Source organism: Cottoperca gobio, chromosome 6 (genome assembly GCF_900634415.1).
Source record: "Cottoperca gobio chromosome 6, fCotGob3.1, whole genome shotgun sequence".
NCBI classification, from domain to species: domain Eukaryota; kingdom Metazoa; phylum Chordata; class Actinopteri; order Perciformes; family Bovichtidae; genus Cottoperca; species Cottoperca gobio.
The window spans coordinates 2,634,886-2,649,959 of record NC_041360.1 but is presented as its reverse complement, the minus strand read 5'-3'; the positions used below and the strand labels follow the sequence as shown (position 1 = coordinate 2,649,959).

Here is a 15,074-nt window from a genome sequence, read left to right as displayed (position 1 = left end):
ACTTGAAGCCCCCAGTTTATATACACTAAGCTGCAGCCGGCAGCATCTGATGTCCTGCAGTTTAACTTTTAAAATGAGGAGTTAGGAAGCTGGATGAACTGCATGTCCACCCTCTTATTATCAGATGGTACCACTTGGTTTGCACACAGGTCAGTAATTATGGTGGGTGTCCTCACACAAATATTTCTTGTTTTTATCAAGAGCTCGCTGACCTAGAACGTGTTGAGGGTCTCTGTAGCAGACTGCAACAGCTGCACTTCTTGTGGAGACTCCGAGTTCATGTTGAGGATCAGAAGTGGCCTCCATCCCTGCACTCTAACTACAGGCTGTTCTAAGAGCAGCCTACAAGATACTATCAGAGGCACCATGTGGTACACCGAGTACACACTACTGCCATCATGAGAGGCTTTGTGCTTTTTCAGACCTCCTTCAGCACATACTTGAACACCGCCCCACAACTCTGTAACTAATTAAAACAAAGACGCATTCATTCAGCCATGGGCCCATTAGGATGATTTTATTTATCAGCTGTACAGTGTCTTATCTTCAAAAATGACATGACAAAGGTTTCTTCTGTTTTCTTGATCTTAAAACAGGGATGTGTTTAAAACCATCTTAAAACCGTTCTCTCATTTCTGCCCAAACAAACAAGCAATGTGCAAACAAAAAACAATGCTGTTGTTGCTTTGACAACAGTCAAACATCCATCCGTCCGCCTGCAGAACAATAACACCACAAGTTGATAACAGAACATTTTGTTCTTGTTTTACAGAATGAGATCTCAGACCACAGCAATACAGTCACACAATTGATGATTCTGAAAGATTCTTACAAAACATTGATTTTCTTACTTTCTTTTTGTGTCCATGGTTCTTTACAGCTGGCTTTTGCAATACTGGACTTCTAACCAATGTTACGTTACAGAGGAAATACTTCCATGTAATGAGAACATGTCTTCTTGTAATAAAAGGAAGGCCACATATCAACCATCATAACCTGTGGTCAAGCTCACAAGAAAAGTCTCAGGATTAACACCGTCAGACGACTCAAATCATACGAGTTGATAAAATTTGGACCATCCCTTTTGTTCCAACCTTCATTTAAGCGATTTCAACCTGTGTTTTTATACAAATCAGGGATAACAGACCTGGAGAGGACGTACCTCAGTATGAGCTGCAAATGGATAACAACTGCAAGGCTAACACGGCCTTCATCCGGGGCTTCTTGATTACCTAATTAAGTCACATAGTACAGCAAACAGTATAAAACCTGTCAAAAAAGAACAAGAAGGCTGTTTTGTTGTTATTACATGCAATTTACTAGTTGAACGTATTCAGTATAAGTTTTTAGGTGAGTGCCAAAGCGTTTCAGCAGATACTCAGGAGAACAGAATAAGACAAAGCTTCACTGAACCAACCGCAGAGAAACGCAGTGGCAACTACAAATTGACCCGAACTGAAAATTGCAAAACAGAAAACAGTTGTGTATCAGCAAACAGCAGACACAAAACGATTATGAGCAACAGAATACACACAGAAAAATGATAGTGGTTCAGATTAGATCAATTCAGTTTGGTTGGTTAGGAGGGGCTCATCTGTAGGAGGAAAGCATGATGGAGAGGTAACCCACCTTTACAGGCTCAGGACAGGGAGTACCACCAGGTGTGGCACCAACATGTTTACCACAGAAATTAAATTGTAAATGTTCATTTTAACCAACGCATCTCCAAATCAGGCATTTAAAAACATTAAGAAGGTTCACAATCAATCAAAACGCAAAGGCTTTCAAATGTGTATTTACAGGCAAACCACCAGTTGGTGATCATTGATTATTGTGGGGAGAAGTTTTGAGTGACACATTGATTCACAAGCTGGTCTTTGATAACTGATCCATGAAAGATATTTACGGGGAAGTGAATACATTTTAGAAAATGAAAATAAAGAGTGACTGGTATTATCTTGAAATACAACGCTTGAGTTTGTTACGGCTCATTTCTTTAAGTGAGATGATTCAAATGCATAGATTATAATTTCATGTTAACTGAAGTATTTGGAATGTTCAAGATCACAACTATAGTACAACGCTTTTGCAACTAAATCAGGATTATCCGTTTTTCCAACCGGCAGGGATCTTTCACATTACGTGATGTCAAACTGCCTCCTTCAAAATGTGGAACAGGAGGAGGAACATTACCTATGAATAAAACATATCTTCCAATGGTAGGACAAAAATAAATACGTCATCTCAATGTTGATGCTGGGAAACTAAATTAGCAGCCATATCAAGTATAGAATATCCATGAGCGAACTGAGGGGCAAGTTTCCTGCTGAACAAGGTTGACTGCTGACAAAGCTGAAAGTTCAAGCTCGGTTATCACTGACTTCAGTTCATTAGAATGGATCCAACTGTGCACACGTTTGCTCATGAATACAGAAGAATCCCTCTTTTAACTTCCTTCTATAAAAGCCTCAATGTCCAAACAGCCAAACATGGACCGTGTGTTAACAAGGAGGAAAATCATACTTAAAATATACAGATCATATGACTGAGAGCAAGTGGTATCTCAAGTTCCATATACTAAGTTTCATTAGGAAAAACTACATTTATATCTATATATACACATATAAAGGCTTGGTATTTTCAAAATCAGCATAGTTGCAAGAACAGCAAGCAGGAAATCAAAGTGAAAAGTGAAGGTAGATCAAATGTGTCCTTTTGGCAGAGCAACATAGAGGGGATCTGAACATTAACTGCAGCGTGTGGGTAGAGGCTGACACAGGATGTGGCTTTGGGTAGAAACAAGTAGAAAATACACAATGATTCATTCAGAAGACATTCAAACTGAAATAAGCATTTAAGAGCAGAGAGCTGTCTGTCATTAGCTTGGACGATATCTGTATATGATGAGGGAGTTGACTCAGGTGTGTGTGAGACCTACACACATCAGCTGTGCAGTTGATGTACATGGATGTGAAGTTACTGTGTGTAAGTATTTACATGCGGCTTCCCTTCTTTGTGCATGGTTGGTTTTGCAGCCACTTCAATGAAGGCAAAATGGCTTCCATTAAAAGCTCACACAGATGGTACATGAGGCGTAGGCCAAGGATGCGGAAATGTTAATGTGTATTTGCCAGTTTTACTCATAGTCCGGTTACACGGGTGGCAGTGTGTCGAGTTCACCGGTCCATCATGCTGAGGATCATCTCTGGTGTCAGATCACCATTGGCGGCGGCAGCGGCTGTTTCCTCATTCACAGCCAGCTCAACAGTCTCAACCCCTTCCCCGTCTAGCCCCAGCCCCTCCACGGTCAGGGCCACTCCCTGCTCCAGAGGTGTCACTGCAGAGGGGTCGCTATCTTCCTTCTTCACTATGATGTTCTCCACTGCTCCAGTACTCTCATCCTCCACCTGAATGATGGCAGCAGCTACAAAACACAACAAAGACAAACCTAAGTGCTGCATTCAGGGGTTATGAGAATTAAAAAGTTGCCATTCAATCCTGTGCCAGGTAACACCTGCACTGTAAATTAATCATTTCTTTGCCGTGGAGTTTGAGGACACGCTTGTTTAAAATTCAGTTGTGATTTATTCTGTTATTTGATTTGATGCCTAAGATGATGCATGACTTTACCAGCTAAAACTAAAAATGTTCATACCTCAACATCACATCACAATCTTTACCTCAGAGTTTACAGAGTTTGCAAAGAGAAGTTGTAATTATATTTGAACAAAACGATGTATATTATAGGATTAATGTAGTAATAGTTTTACAGGGACTGGCACATGTAATAACTTTAATACAACGACCTTTCTGAAAGCAGGTTACCCTATAGGTCACTACAGACAACCTTTCTTTTGTCAATATTTTTAGTACAATATGTAAGATTTAGTTAAATAACATCCCGTCTGACATGTTTATTGAATCACTCGTTCAGCTGCAACACTTAGATTTTTCCAGCCAACAGTTTGAATATAGAATCAGGATCAGATATTAGCTACAGTGGATGTGCTTTTACAGAACTTGAACATTATATGACACCACTCCCCCCCCATAGACAAAATACATCCCGTTTTCCATGAACATGCTCAACATCAGCTGGTCTGATTTTAGCGTTCTCACCAGTAGCAGCCACCTTGGCAGCCACCCTGACAGATTTGCAGGGAGTTGGAGGCTTGGGGGCGTTCTTTGGGGGTCGGCCTCGTTTCCTCTTGACTGGTGGCTCGTCGGGAGCTGGTACTGGGATGGCGGCGGGGGCCTGGTCCAGTTCCATGCTTTCTGGCTCCTCCTCATCCTGTAGCGGTGATGCTTCTTCCTCACCATCACCATCCTCCTCGTCCTCATCATCATCATCCAGTTCAGCATTATCCTCCTCTGCATGACAGAGATACAACAAAGACGACAGAGAGATAAACTAATCAGAAGAGTGCAAACCCAGCATCATGCCCACGCTTGCATACAATGTAAAATTCTCACCGCTGTCATCCTCATCTCTCCTGCTCCTCATCTTCCTCTTTCTTCCTCTCCTCCCTTTCTTTGGGGTTGGAGCTCCATTCTCGGCATCATCCACCTCACCGTTGCAGTTCTCAGAGTGGCGAGCCATGGTGTTCTACAAGAACACACTGTTAGATAGTCTGCTGACTATTTCTAACTTCATTAAGAGTTCACTTGGAGTGCGAGACAGGTAGAAAGAGTGTTGTTACCCTGCGAGTGAAGGTCTTGCTACACTTGGGGCAGACGAATGCGGTGGGTACAAAGTTGGGGTCGTGGTAGCGTTTGAAGTGCATGTCCAGGAGCTGCTTCTGTCTGAAGGTCTTCTCACATTGGCTGCAGGCATATGGTTTCTCTCCAGTGTGGGTTCGACGATGCATGACCATGTGGCGCTCCTGGAACCAGCGGCACACAGTTGAAAAACAAAGTTACACATTGGAACGAGGCTGATTGTTTTTATGGAATGATAAGAAAAAGATCAATCTTTACCAAAGTGATTGAAAGGCTATGTGTTGATGTCAAACCCAAATGTTTACAGCAAAAGTAATGCAGTGCAATGCCCTATGGATGGTAATGGCGATCTGTCGGTGGGTCTGACCATCAGTTTGGTCCAACAACTACTGGCTGGATGGCCATCACGGTCCCTAAAGGAGGAATCTTAATGTCTTGAATATCCATGACTTTTCCTCTAGCGCCCAGAGCAGGTCAAACTTTCTAACTCACAGAGCTGCAGGCTTTTATTCTTGTTAATAACCAATAAAAAAGGTCATTATTTTCATATTTCATTTTTTTTTGTTGTGATAATTGTTGTCATTTTTATTTGCTAGTGTACTGACAGACAGAGACTGGAAATGGAGAGAAGGGGGTACCACATGCAACAAATGTCCCAAAATTGAACCCAGGACGTTGCGCTAATGTGCATGCATTGTAACCACTCGGCTGCAAAGGTTGCTCCCAACTGTCTTATAATTTCATTGGTACTGGCTTGGGGTAATACTTGTCATTTGCTCCTCACTTGGTCCGAGTATGGCAACCCTACATATCACTACACAAAGACATTTATGTGCACACACCTGGCGGCAGCAGTAGTCACACATGTCGCATTTGAACCTCTTCTCGTTCTTATGGGACTTCTGATGTTGGATCAGAGCGTAGCGCTCGTGGAAAACGGCGTCGCAGTAGCGGCACTTCTTTCCAGTCTCAATGAATGAGTGCTGCTTACGAAGATGGACGCCTGGAGATGCATACCGATGAAAAAAGAAAAACACATAAGGGGGATGAAACAACATGACATCTGGTCAATCTGGTAAGTTTACACTAAGTTACCCAGGTCACTCTTGCGTGCGATGACAGTGTCACAGTGTGGACAGTGGAATTTGGCCACGTTCTCTGTGTGTTTCTGCAGAATATGCATCTTCATGGTTCCACTCTGGGTGAATCGGGCGTGGCAGATGTAGCACTCATAAGGTTTCTCTCCTGAGAATAGAATGTACACAGGTTTAACCTTGATCACATTAATGTTTATAATCTAACAGAACAGTAAAATACAAAATAATAAGAGGCAGGTCACAAAATTAGCCTCATTTAAATTATGCAAGTAGCTAAAATATTTGCTTTACTCAACAGTTAACAATTAATATACAATTTATACAAGCTTCCCCCAAAAAACAACCAAATAAAAAATCTGACATAAGCCACCTATTCCTCCTCCACTGCTTTAAAAATGTAGAAAAGCAGTTAAGGTGTCACATTCACCTGAGTGTGTCCTCATGTGTCTCTTCAGCTTGTATGTGTCTCTGCTGGCGTAGCTGCAAAGACTGCACTGGAACGGACGCTCACCGGTGTGGGAGCGGATGTGACGCTTTAGTTTGCTCACCTACACAACATCCACACAAACAGTCACATATCAGAACACTAAACACAAAATGTATCTGCCAGTAACTTGTTTGAAAACCACATTTTACAACAGAACAGTGAACATGTCCTTTACTGTTCTTCACTCCAGATGAGCGGATGAAGATTAGTGTAGCAAATATAATACATTGAACTTTGTAAAACCTCAAAAACACAAAGCAGACAAGAGCTCGTATTACCTCCACACTGGCATAGTCACACATGGAGCATTTGAAGGGTTTCTCATGCGTGTGTTTGTAGCGACGATGGCGAACCAACTCTCCACTAGTCACAAAAGCCATATCACAGTCTGTGCACTTGTGAGGACGAGTTCCTGCATAAATGACAAATAAGACACGTCAGCTACCCTTGCACGGTGTTGGAGAGCTACTACTACTTTTTTGGTCTCATTGGAGTCTAATGTTTTTATGAAGATGTGTGGTAGTGTATACCTGTGTGTGTATTGAGATGGTTTCTTAGCAGGGTGACCGTCCTGAAGGCTCTTCCACACAGGTGACATTTGTGAGGTCTCTCGTCTGTGTGACTCTTCATGTGTCTGTCCAGGTTGGATCGCCGAGGGCACGTGTAGCTGCACAGCTCACACTGAAACGTCTTCTTTACTCCTAACACACAACAATGACATACACAGACCTCACATTCAATTCAAAAGAGTTTGTATCACAATCCCATAGCCACTTAGCCACTGTTAGGCAGAACATCAAACCTGAAGCAGAAATGAAAACTAAAATCTAAACAAAAAGTTAAATAACTGATTATATGAGTTACAATTTGAGTATTTGAACAGAATTTTGTAAAAGCAACAAAAAGATACGTTTTAATATGTGATTGATATTAGTTATGAATTGTATTTCTTTATATTGTCACTGTGTATGAAATTCAGAAGTGGATCCCAGGAAGAATAACTGCTGTGATAGAGCTGCCTATTGGGATCCAAACAAACAAATGGAATACAATGCTATGGTGTCATTCAAAATATGTCCTCAGTAACACAAACAGCCATGTCTCACCTTTCTTCTTGATCTTGGTGGGTTTGGGTGGTTTCATGTTGCCCACTACTTTCTCAGCATTGACCTCAGATAGAAGGCCCTCCTGCTGTTCCTCTTCAAAGTCATAGACACTGACATCCATGTCCTTATCTCCTTCAGCATAACGCAGACGACTCTTTTTACCCTGGACAAACAGCCAGACAAGTCATTAGACCTCATCATAGGCTGATCACATTCAAAGATTCACCTGTCAACATGTAGTACAAGTCCAGTTCAATTACAGAGAAGGGTCTTAAAACCGCAGTAACAAAGAGGTTAATACCACACAACTATCTTGCCTTCTTGGTCTTCCTGAGAGATCCACATGGGGGCTGATAGTCCGGGTCTTTAGCCCAGTTTGAGTCGTCATTCGTAGGCTGAATGCGTTCATCCTCCCCTTCAAGCAAGTGGTGTCCCACTTCCTCATCTTCCTGCTGTTCAGTGTGGGCTTCTAATCCCTCCTCCTGCTCCACTGTCTCCACCTCCCCATTAGCTCCAACCTTGACCACCTACACAGCAAATGCATTAATTCTTTAGTCAATTGATCACTTAAAAAAGACAAGTCATTGTGTCTAGTTTTCTTCTGCAGATGCTCGAGTGCAAAAGAGAAATGATGTGCCCCAGTGGCTGATTAAAATAAGTGATATAGGTGTATAGATGATGGGGCGGCAGTAGCTCAGTCTGTAGGGACTTGACTTGGGAACCAAAGGGTTGACGGTTGGACCAAGTACGGAGTGCGCACTGGTACCTGGAGCGGTGACAGTTCACTGCCAAGGTGCCCTTGAGCAAGGCACCTGACCCCCACACTGCTCCCCGGGCACTGTGTAGTAGCTGCCCACTGCTCCTAGCATTAGGACGAGTCTTTGTCTCTGTGTGTGCTGTGTACATGTGTGACAAATAAAAGTTGATTCGAATCCTCCGTATATTTCCATGTATTATGGAATTATAGTCAGAGTAAGATAATTACCTACTGTAGTGGAGATGTAACATTTCAGGAAAACTGGCAGTGTAACAAGAGATACAATCATTTTAGATTGATCCAACATGAGCTAGAATCTCCTCAGGAATTTAAGTCAGTGTTGTGTGTTTATAACACAGGTTTTATTAATTTATTTGCATTAATCTGTTCTACCTTTAATTCTACATGAATGTGACGGCATTCAATTCAGACTTGGGCCATGTTGGAAGTCTTACAAAAATGTTTCTAGATCTAGACTTTATGTAAAGGTGACTCAAACCTTTGATTAAAAGTCAACAAAGTTATGTAATGAAATTCATTTCTGTCGGGGGCCTAAAAACCAATGAGTATGTCGGTTTGTGCACCTGAAAGCCCTCAGGCAGCGGCAGGGTGTGGCAGATGACTGGGTCGCCGTCCTTTGGCATGGCAGTAGTGTCTAAAAAGGTGCCTTGCTGCAGGGCCTCCACAGTGGTGGCAGAAACGGGCACCTGGACCAGCTGGAGCTCCCCCAGACCCAGAGCTGCCTGCTCCTCCATGTTAACCACCTGAGAACAGAGAGACCTGAGGTCAGCACACATGTCCAACCTCCCCCAAAAGATTAAATAACTGGAGGATGTTATGTGAAATTCAAAAGAGCAGCTACCTGTAGTGTGATGATTTGAGTCTGGTCCACTGTTGTTACAGTTGCTTGGTGAGCAGCTCCTGCTACCCCTCCAATGACACCCATGGTCGCCGATAATCCTCCCACTGCAGCATCCATCACCTGCAAATCAACTTCATTTTAGGCGAAGCAACATACTCTGACAAGCACGTTGGGTCTCCTCAGTTCTTGCTCTGACAGCATCACAAATTAAACTTTCCAAGCATGTGTCCTGATTGGGCTGCTTAGCAACCATCATGTCACATCAAACACAAAGCCCCTCTCAGTGTGCTTACCTCAGTCTTCATCTGCAACAGGGTGGGATCCAGTGAGTCCATAACCATCATTTCAACCCCGGCTCCATCCAAGCCAATCCCCACCCCAGCTTCCATCATCTGATGATGGGCCTGGCTGGCTACCATTATTCCTTCCCCGTGACCTGAAACATATCATTGCTAGGAATAAAACATTGAACCATATTCTCCACAAAAACTTGCAAGAAATCAACTACTCTGTGTTCATTTTACAAATCGATTGTGGGACCATTTCATGTCCAATTAGTAAGAACCTTGTTCCAGGATGACTCCTGCTTGTCCCTCGACCACGCCCCCAGCCTCTGCAGCTTGTTGGAGGAGGTCAGCGACCATGGCATCATGGCTGTGAATGGCCTGGATGGAGGGGAAATCTTTGGTGGGGAGCTCCACCACCCCTACACCATCTGTCGGCCCTCCGTCCATGCTGGGTAGAAACTGAAATATGACATTGTGGAAACAAACATTATCTAGCAGTATATTAAATCACCTGAAGGCTTTTATAGCCATCAACTGGAAACATGTTTGCTTTATAACAATGCTGTTCAGTCTTAAACCATGGAAGAATATGTAGATTTTGCCTGCAACTAAACACAAAAAAGCAAACTGATTTTAAAACCACGAGCGGCAGTAGCTCAGTCTGTTGGGACTTGGCTAGGGAGCGGTTTAAATCCCCGAATATACCAAGTACAGAGGCAAAGCATACAAATTTTCACCAAATCTTACAGACCGTATGTAGAAAAACATTCCTCTGGAATCTGATTTCATTTCTTTATGTGTGTGCTTGTGCACATGTGTGTTTACCTACTAAAGATGGTTGCATTTGTATTTATTCCGACCAAAAGTCCAAACCCCCAAGATATTACACTTGTCGGGAGTGACAGACAGAAGTTATACGTCAAATACAAGCTCAATTCACATATTAAATCCAGCTGCAGTGAATTGGCGAACAGAGCTTAGTTCTGCTCTCGACGCGTTTCTCAAATAACTTTTGGTACCCGGTACTTTTCAGAATTTTGTATTCCACTGCAGACAACACCGCCTCACGGGGTGATCAGATGTTCGCCGTAGCGATGCTGCTCAAAACTACCATGTAAATGGGAGACTGGCTGAAACCTTTCAGCAGCAACCAAACAGAGGAACATCTGCACTGTGTCAATTGTAAGCCGTAGTTTTGCTCACAGATTTCTTTTTTTTTTAAATTAGGTCGCTATTGACGGTAATTTGCCACTTAAATATGCCTGGATTGTGTAGAATGTCCTGTGACGCGCCTATGACGATTCTCTCTGACCAATCAGTGGTCTGCAGTGTTTTAACTCCACCTTTTAGTATCTGCTCAGCTTGCTTGGTACCTCTGCTGAGGTGGTACTAAAAAAAGTACCATGTACCAGGTACCATGTCCACAACGTTTCCTAATGGAAAACCAAAGAAAGGGGGAGTCGAGTAGAGCCGTACCATGCAGTGGAAACATGGCATATGTTCTCTATGCTCTATGAATAATAATAGTAATAATAATAATAGTCAAAAGGTGTGTTTGAGGGTGACATATTTCTCATATTTCAATCCATTGGGTTGTCAAAAGTATCAATATTTCAATATTTTTTCCGATACCACGTGTTTAAAAAGACATATTCTCTGTTAATTAATATATTTGTTAGTACTTAATTGATCTGATTTTCAACTTAAGGCTACTCAGATGAAACAACGGGGAAGAAAATCAACTGGACCTCGACCTGTTATGGCAACAAACCCACCATGAGACTGGAGGCACAAGCAGCAGCCCTCCAGCTACCTGTCCCTGTTATTCAAGAAGCAAGCTAGAGTAAAAGCTAACTACTAAAAGCAATAACAAACCTGAGATGCCTCAGTTGAAACCAGGCAGGTTGTCAGGTGATCGGCAATGACCAGCCGATCAGTCTTTCTCACTTTTTTCCCGTCAAATTTGCACACGTTTGAAAAAACACACACACACACACACCCAGAGTGAGTGAAAAAGACGTTAAGCTTGCAATTTGTAACATCTACAAGGCCAGAATAAGCCATTGAGGAACAACTGTGTTGTTATACAGACATGTTATACCCATAGTAGTTTAAAAAATTAAATAAAACATATTAGATTAATATAATGTAAAGCAATTCATTTTAAGTTGGATTTTATTTATCCAGTAACCTGGAGCACTTTTATGTTGAGCTTTGTTTGAGAGATTAAAAGGTCCTGTAACTTGATGCAGTTATGGCAAGTTATTAAATAGTCAATGTTTTATTATGGACATACTATTAACATTATTACAAATGTGTTGATATGTACCAGCACTGTGGGTAGGTTGTTCATAAAAAAAAAGAACAAAGAACAAAACTATCCTATTTTTCCTTCTTCCTTGGTATTGAGTATTCTTTTTTAAAACACTATTATTGTATTGAAGTAAAACATTCTGGTGTTGTGAAAACCTTACAATCCAATGCTGAAAAATTGTTGGCACTTAACACTTTTAGTGTTACCTGGAATAGCAAGGATAAATTGACTGTTTTCATGATTTCTGTAGACTGGGCTGCAGCCTGCAGGATTGTGATACAGCTGATCTCCCTTTTGCTTTGCTGCCTGACAGCCCTGAGCTTTGCTGAATCAAAAGTCTGCTACCTGTCTGTCCCTGACAACCTGAGGGAGGGAAGAGAGGAATGTTACACAGCTGCACTTATATTCTTCTCTCACAAATAGAGATTGTGACTTCAACAGGCTACACATCTCTGACGGTGTTAGCTGTTCTGTTCAGGACACTTGTGCTCACCTGAGGCTTCAGGGAGCTACCTGGCTGTAAACCTGTAGGAGCGGAGGGGGATCATCACAGTGTGATGGGCAGATACATTCATTCTACCATTGAGTGCTTCCATGACATGACTGAGTTGTATATATTTATCACACTTTGTAAACATGTGGGACAAAACTGGGAAAAACATTTGTACAACTTATGTCAACACTGGAGTTTTGTGAACATCACTTCAAAAGAAGAAAACTGTGACACTCAGCACTAAAACTTTGAAGAATGCTTTCTGCTTTAAACAGCTGAAATTCATACGTTTTAACTTAAATGTGTGAGTGTGCATGTGTCACTTCAAATCCACACAGTGTGAGACTCTAAATAAACATTATGACATTGTGGAAGGTTCCAATCTAGGGCTGAGACAATGTTTTGGCCGCTAAGTAACAAGAAATTGATTTAGAGAGAGCATGGTCATGTTCATTTCCCAGGTGTAAAATGTTCCTCTAAGTCTGTAACTTGGTCACATTTCTTAGAAGATTTTTAAACTTCCCAAATATCATCATCAGTATCAGGCTTAAAATAACAATAATTAGATCTCCGTCCTCAGGAATTCACAAAAGATGTTTTTCAAAGTTGTTGTATAATATAAGAATCTTAAAAGCAGAGCTTTTTTGCCCCTAGGTTTGCAAATGTTATAGATAAGCACAGGCCTTGAACAGCAAACTGTCCTCAAACTAGAGTCTTGCTATTGTGTAGTTATGTTGTTTCTGTTTTGCCAGTTGTGTTCTTGTGAATGTTTCTTGTTCTCTGGTTGCTCTTGGAAAAGAAATCTAAATCTGAATGAGATTGTCTGATTAAATACAATATAAATGATTTGAACATTTCACAAGCTCTGAATCTTATGGCTCGAGAGTCCACAGGAAATTTCCCTGGTGACTTTGGTCCATGCTGAATTGCCACACATTCTCCCATGTCCAATAATTGGTCTTTGTCCACATCTAAAGACTGTATGTGTTTGGGCAAAACGATTCGAATATTTAGTCAAACACTGATTGAACCCTCCGACCTTGTCTGCATCATTTACCAGTATATGCCTTTATATCAACATGACTCATGTTTGGATGAAGTGGCAATTTACATTAACGACAAAGTACGTGATGAACTCTGAGGAATAAAAACAAATAACTTGTTAAATGTAAACTGCTGACAAGAAGTGGAGCAGCTGCAGTCATGTTTGTGACAATACTTAACAGCTGTTTGTTTGCAGGTCTCCATGTCTAATTGTCTTTATTTAGCTAAATGGTGGAAGCTGGGAGGCTCTGGTAGAACTTTAGGCCTTCATATATCCTTTAACTCATGGCAACATTACAACTAATGTACCACGACATGGCAAGCCAGCACCCAGCCTGGCGGCGCTCGCCTCCTTACAGAGCATTTATATAGCAGTATTTTTGTAGCTCTCCTAGCCGAATCGTAGAGGGAGCTCTCTGCTATAATATATATCTGTGGCTATGATGCTCTAGGTGGGCTTAGAATAAGAGACAAGCGGGCGACGGGTGTAACAACAACTGCCAATTCCGACCACAGGGAGATGGACGGGAAAAAGAAGAGAAATTAAATAGTCGACAGCGGGAGATGGCTGCTTTTTGGGAGACCACAAATCGTTTATCTGGTCTTGTTGACTCGGTGGCCGCTGTGATCACAGTTTTGCTGTGAATGCTTCGTCATTCTCTTTTCCGCGCTAGCCTTACGTTAGTCTCCGTGTGTATACTTCGCGACCAGGATGTCGGTAACGTTAATAGTAGATGCGACAACATCAAATTCAGTTAAATGAAATACTAAAACAAAGGTTTGCTGTAGTTATATTGGGACTCCGGTCCTACAGTTTCAGACGAAACGTTACAGAGGACATCGGGTGGGGAAGGCCTAACGTTAACTGTTGGCCAACATTAGTTGCTACATGGATTTCTTGAAATCAAAATCTATTTTCACCTTATGTAACACGCTAAAAGGTAATGTCAGTTCGGGCAAATGCATAATAATGGACTGTGTGCAATCCCTTAGTAGTGTCATTGTGCATGTAGGAATGTTTGTTTGTGTACACTCGTCTTATATTTATGCAAACAAGCTAACGTTAGCTATGGGCGATAACTTAAACCCGCCAGTTTCCATGTCGTCAAGGCTGTAAAGACGGGAAACAAAGAAGCGAGAAAATGGACGCCTTGGCCTAAACTCTCCAACCAAATCGTCGAAGTATTCGTAAGTTATCCTCGACGATATGTTCACAGATACGTCTATAATACAGCGGGTTGTGTATACATTTATTTCAACTTCGGTTATTTAAACGTATTTTGACGGGGTTTTCAATAACGATAGAGGGAGACAAACACTCTCCGACGAGCTGCCCGGACCCAGAGCCCCATCGTGACACCTAGAGGCCGATTAAAGATCCTGCAAACTCCCCCCTTATCAGAAAAGTAGTGATACTTTACCTCTTTTTTGTGCGTTTCTCTTCCCGTTTAACTCGACCGAAAGCAGAGAGTCTGTGCTACAAAGTTCAACAGGCTGGTAAGAAATGCAGGCTTCTTCGCAGTTTGTTTTAATCCCTCTCCCGCTTTAGCAGAGTAGCCTCTGCCACAAAATGGCAGTTGGGAGCTCAGTGCGCCTGTGCGGCCGCTGGGGGGTGGTGTCGAAGCTACTGCAGACACCCTGATTGGCCAGGAGGGGCGCCCGTTGGAATACATTGAAGCCCATTTATCACAGAAGGGGGCTTCTTTCAGGACCCTCGGAGACATGAACGTTACTATAAGAAAGGAACCTCTAGATGCAAAGTAGCATAACTAGTAAACACTTTCTAAAAAAACGAGTTTCTTGTCAAATAAAATAAAAACATTTAACAATCAGTATAATTGCTGTTGATACTTTAGCATAAAGTCACATATATCAGTCTGTGCTCATGAGTGTACAGAAATGACCAGG

General features: G+C 42.0%; 1 protein-coding gene across 4 annotated transcripts; it reads right to left on the bottom strand.

Moving 5' to 3' along the window:
• Window positions 1-486: 486 nt before the first annotated feature.
• Window positions 487-14,802, bottom strand: ctcf (CCCTC-binding factor (zinc finger protein)). 4 transcript variants are annotated; one of them, XM_029433152.1, is made up of 18 exons: window positions 14,588-14,802; window positions 11,836-11,992; window positions 11,191-11,261; window positions 9,594-9,774; window positions 9,322-9,464; window positions 9,029-9,148; window positions 8,751-8,930; window positions 7,727-7,936; window positions 7,410-7,572; window positions 6,834-7,004; window positions 6,582-6,715; window positions 6,244-6,364; window positions 5,815-5,964; window positions 5,562-5,722; window positions 4,701-4,883; window positions 4,474-4,606; window positions 4,120-4,371; window positions 487-3,424 (listed from the first exon to the last, which is right to left on the bottom strand). In XM_029433152.1, exons 4-18 carry the CDS (start codon window positions 9,760-9,762, stop codon window positions 3,177-3,179), a joined length of 2,538 nt encoding a protein of 845 aa, XP_029289012.1. In that variant the 5' UTR covers window positions 9,763-9,774; window positions 11,191-11,261; window positions 11,836-11,992; window positions 14,588-14,802; the 3' UTR covers window positions 487-3,176. The 4 variants fall into 4 exon arrangements, with proteins under 4 accessions (XP_029289012.1, XP_029289010.1, XP_029289011.1 ...); XM_029433150.1 differs by lacking the exon at window positions 11,191-11,261; XM_029433151.1 differs by lacking the exons at window positions 11,191-11,261; window positions 11,836-11,992.
• Window positions 14,803-15,074: the final 272 nt, after the last annotated feature.

Excerpts from the sequence above, each read along its gene's own strand:
- ctcf (XM_029433150.1), bottom strand. The coding sequence starts at position 11,868 with ATGAAAACAGTCAATTTATCCTTGCTATTCCAG. Across the intron at positions 7,937-8,750 it reads CGCTGCCTGAGGGCTTTCAG|GTGGTCAAGGTTGGAGCTAA; the intron begins GTGCACAAACCG and ends TTTGCTGTGTAG. Across the intron at positions 4,372-4,473 it reads GAGAGATGAGGATGACAGCG|AGGAGGATAATGCTGAACTG; the intron begins GTGAGAATTTTA and ends TCTGTCATGCAG.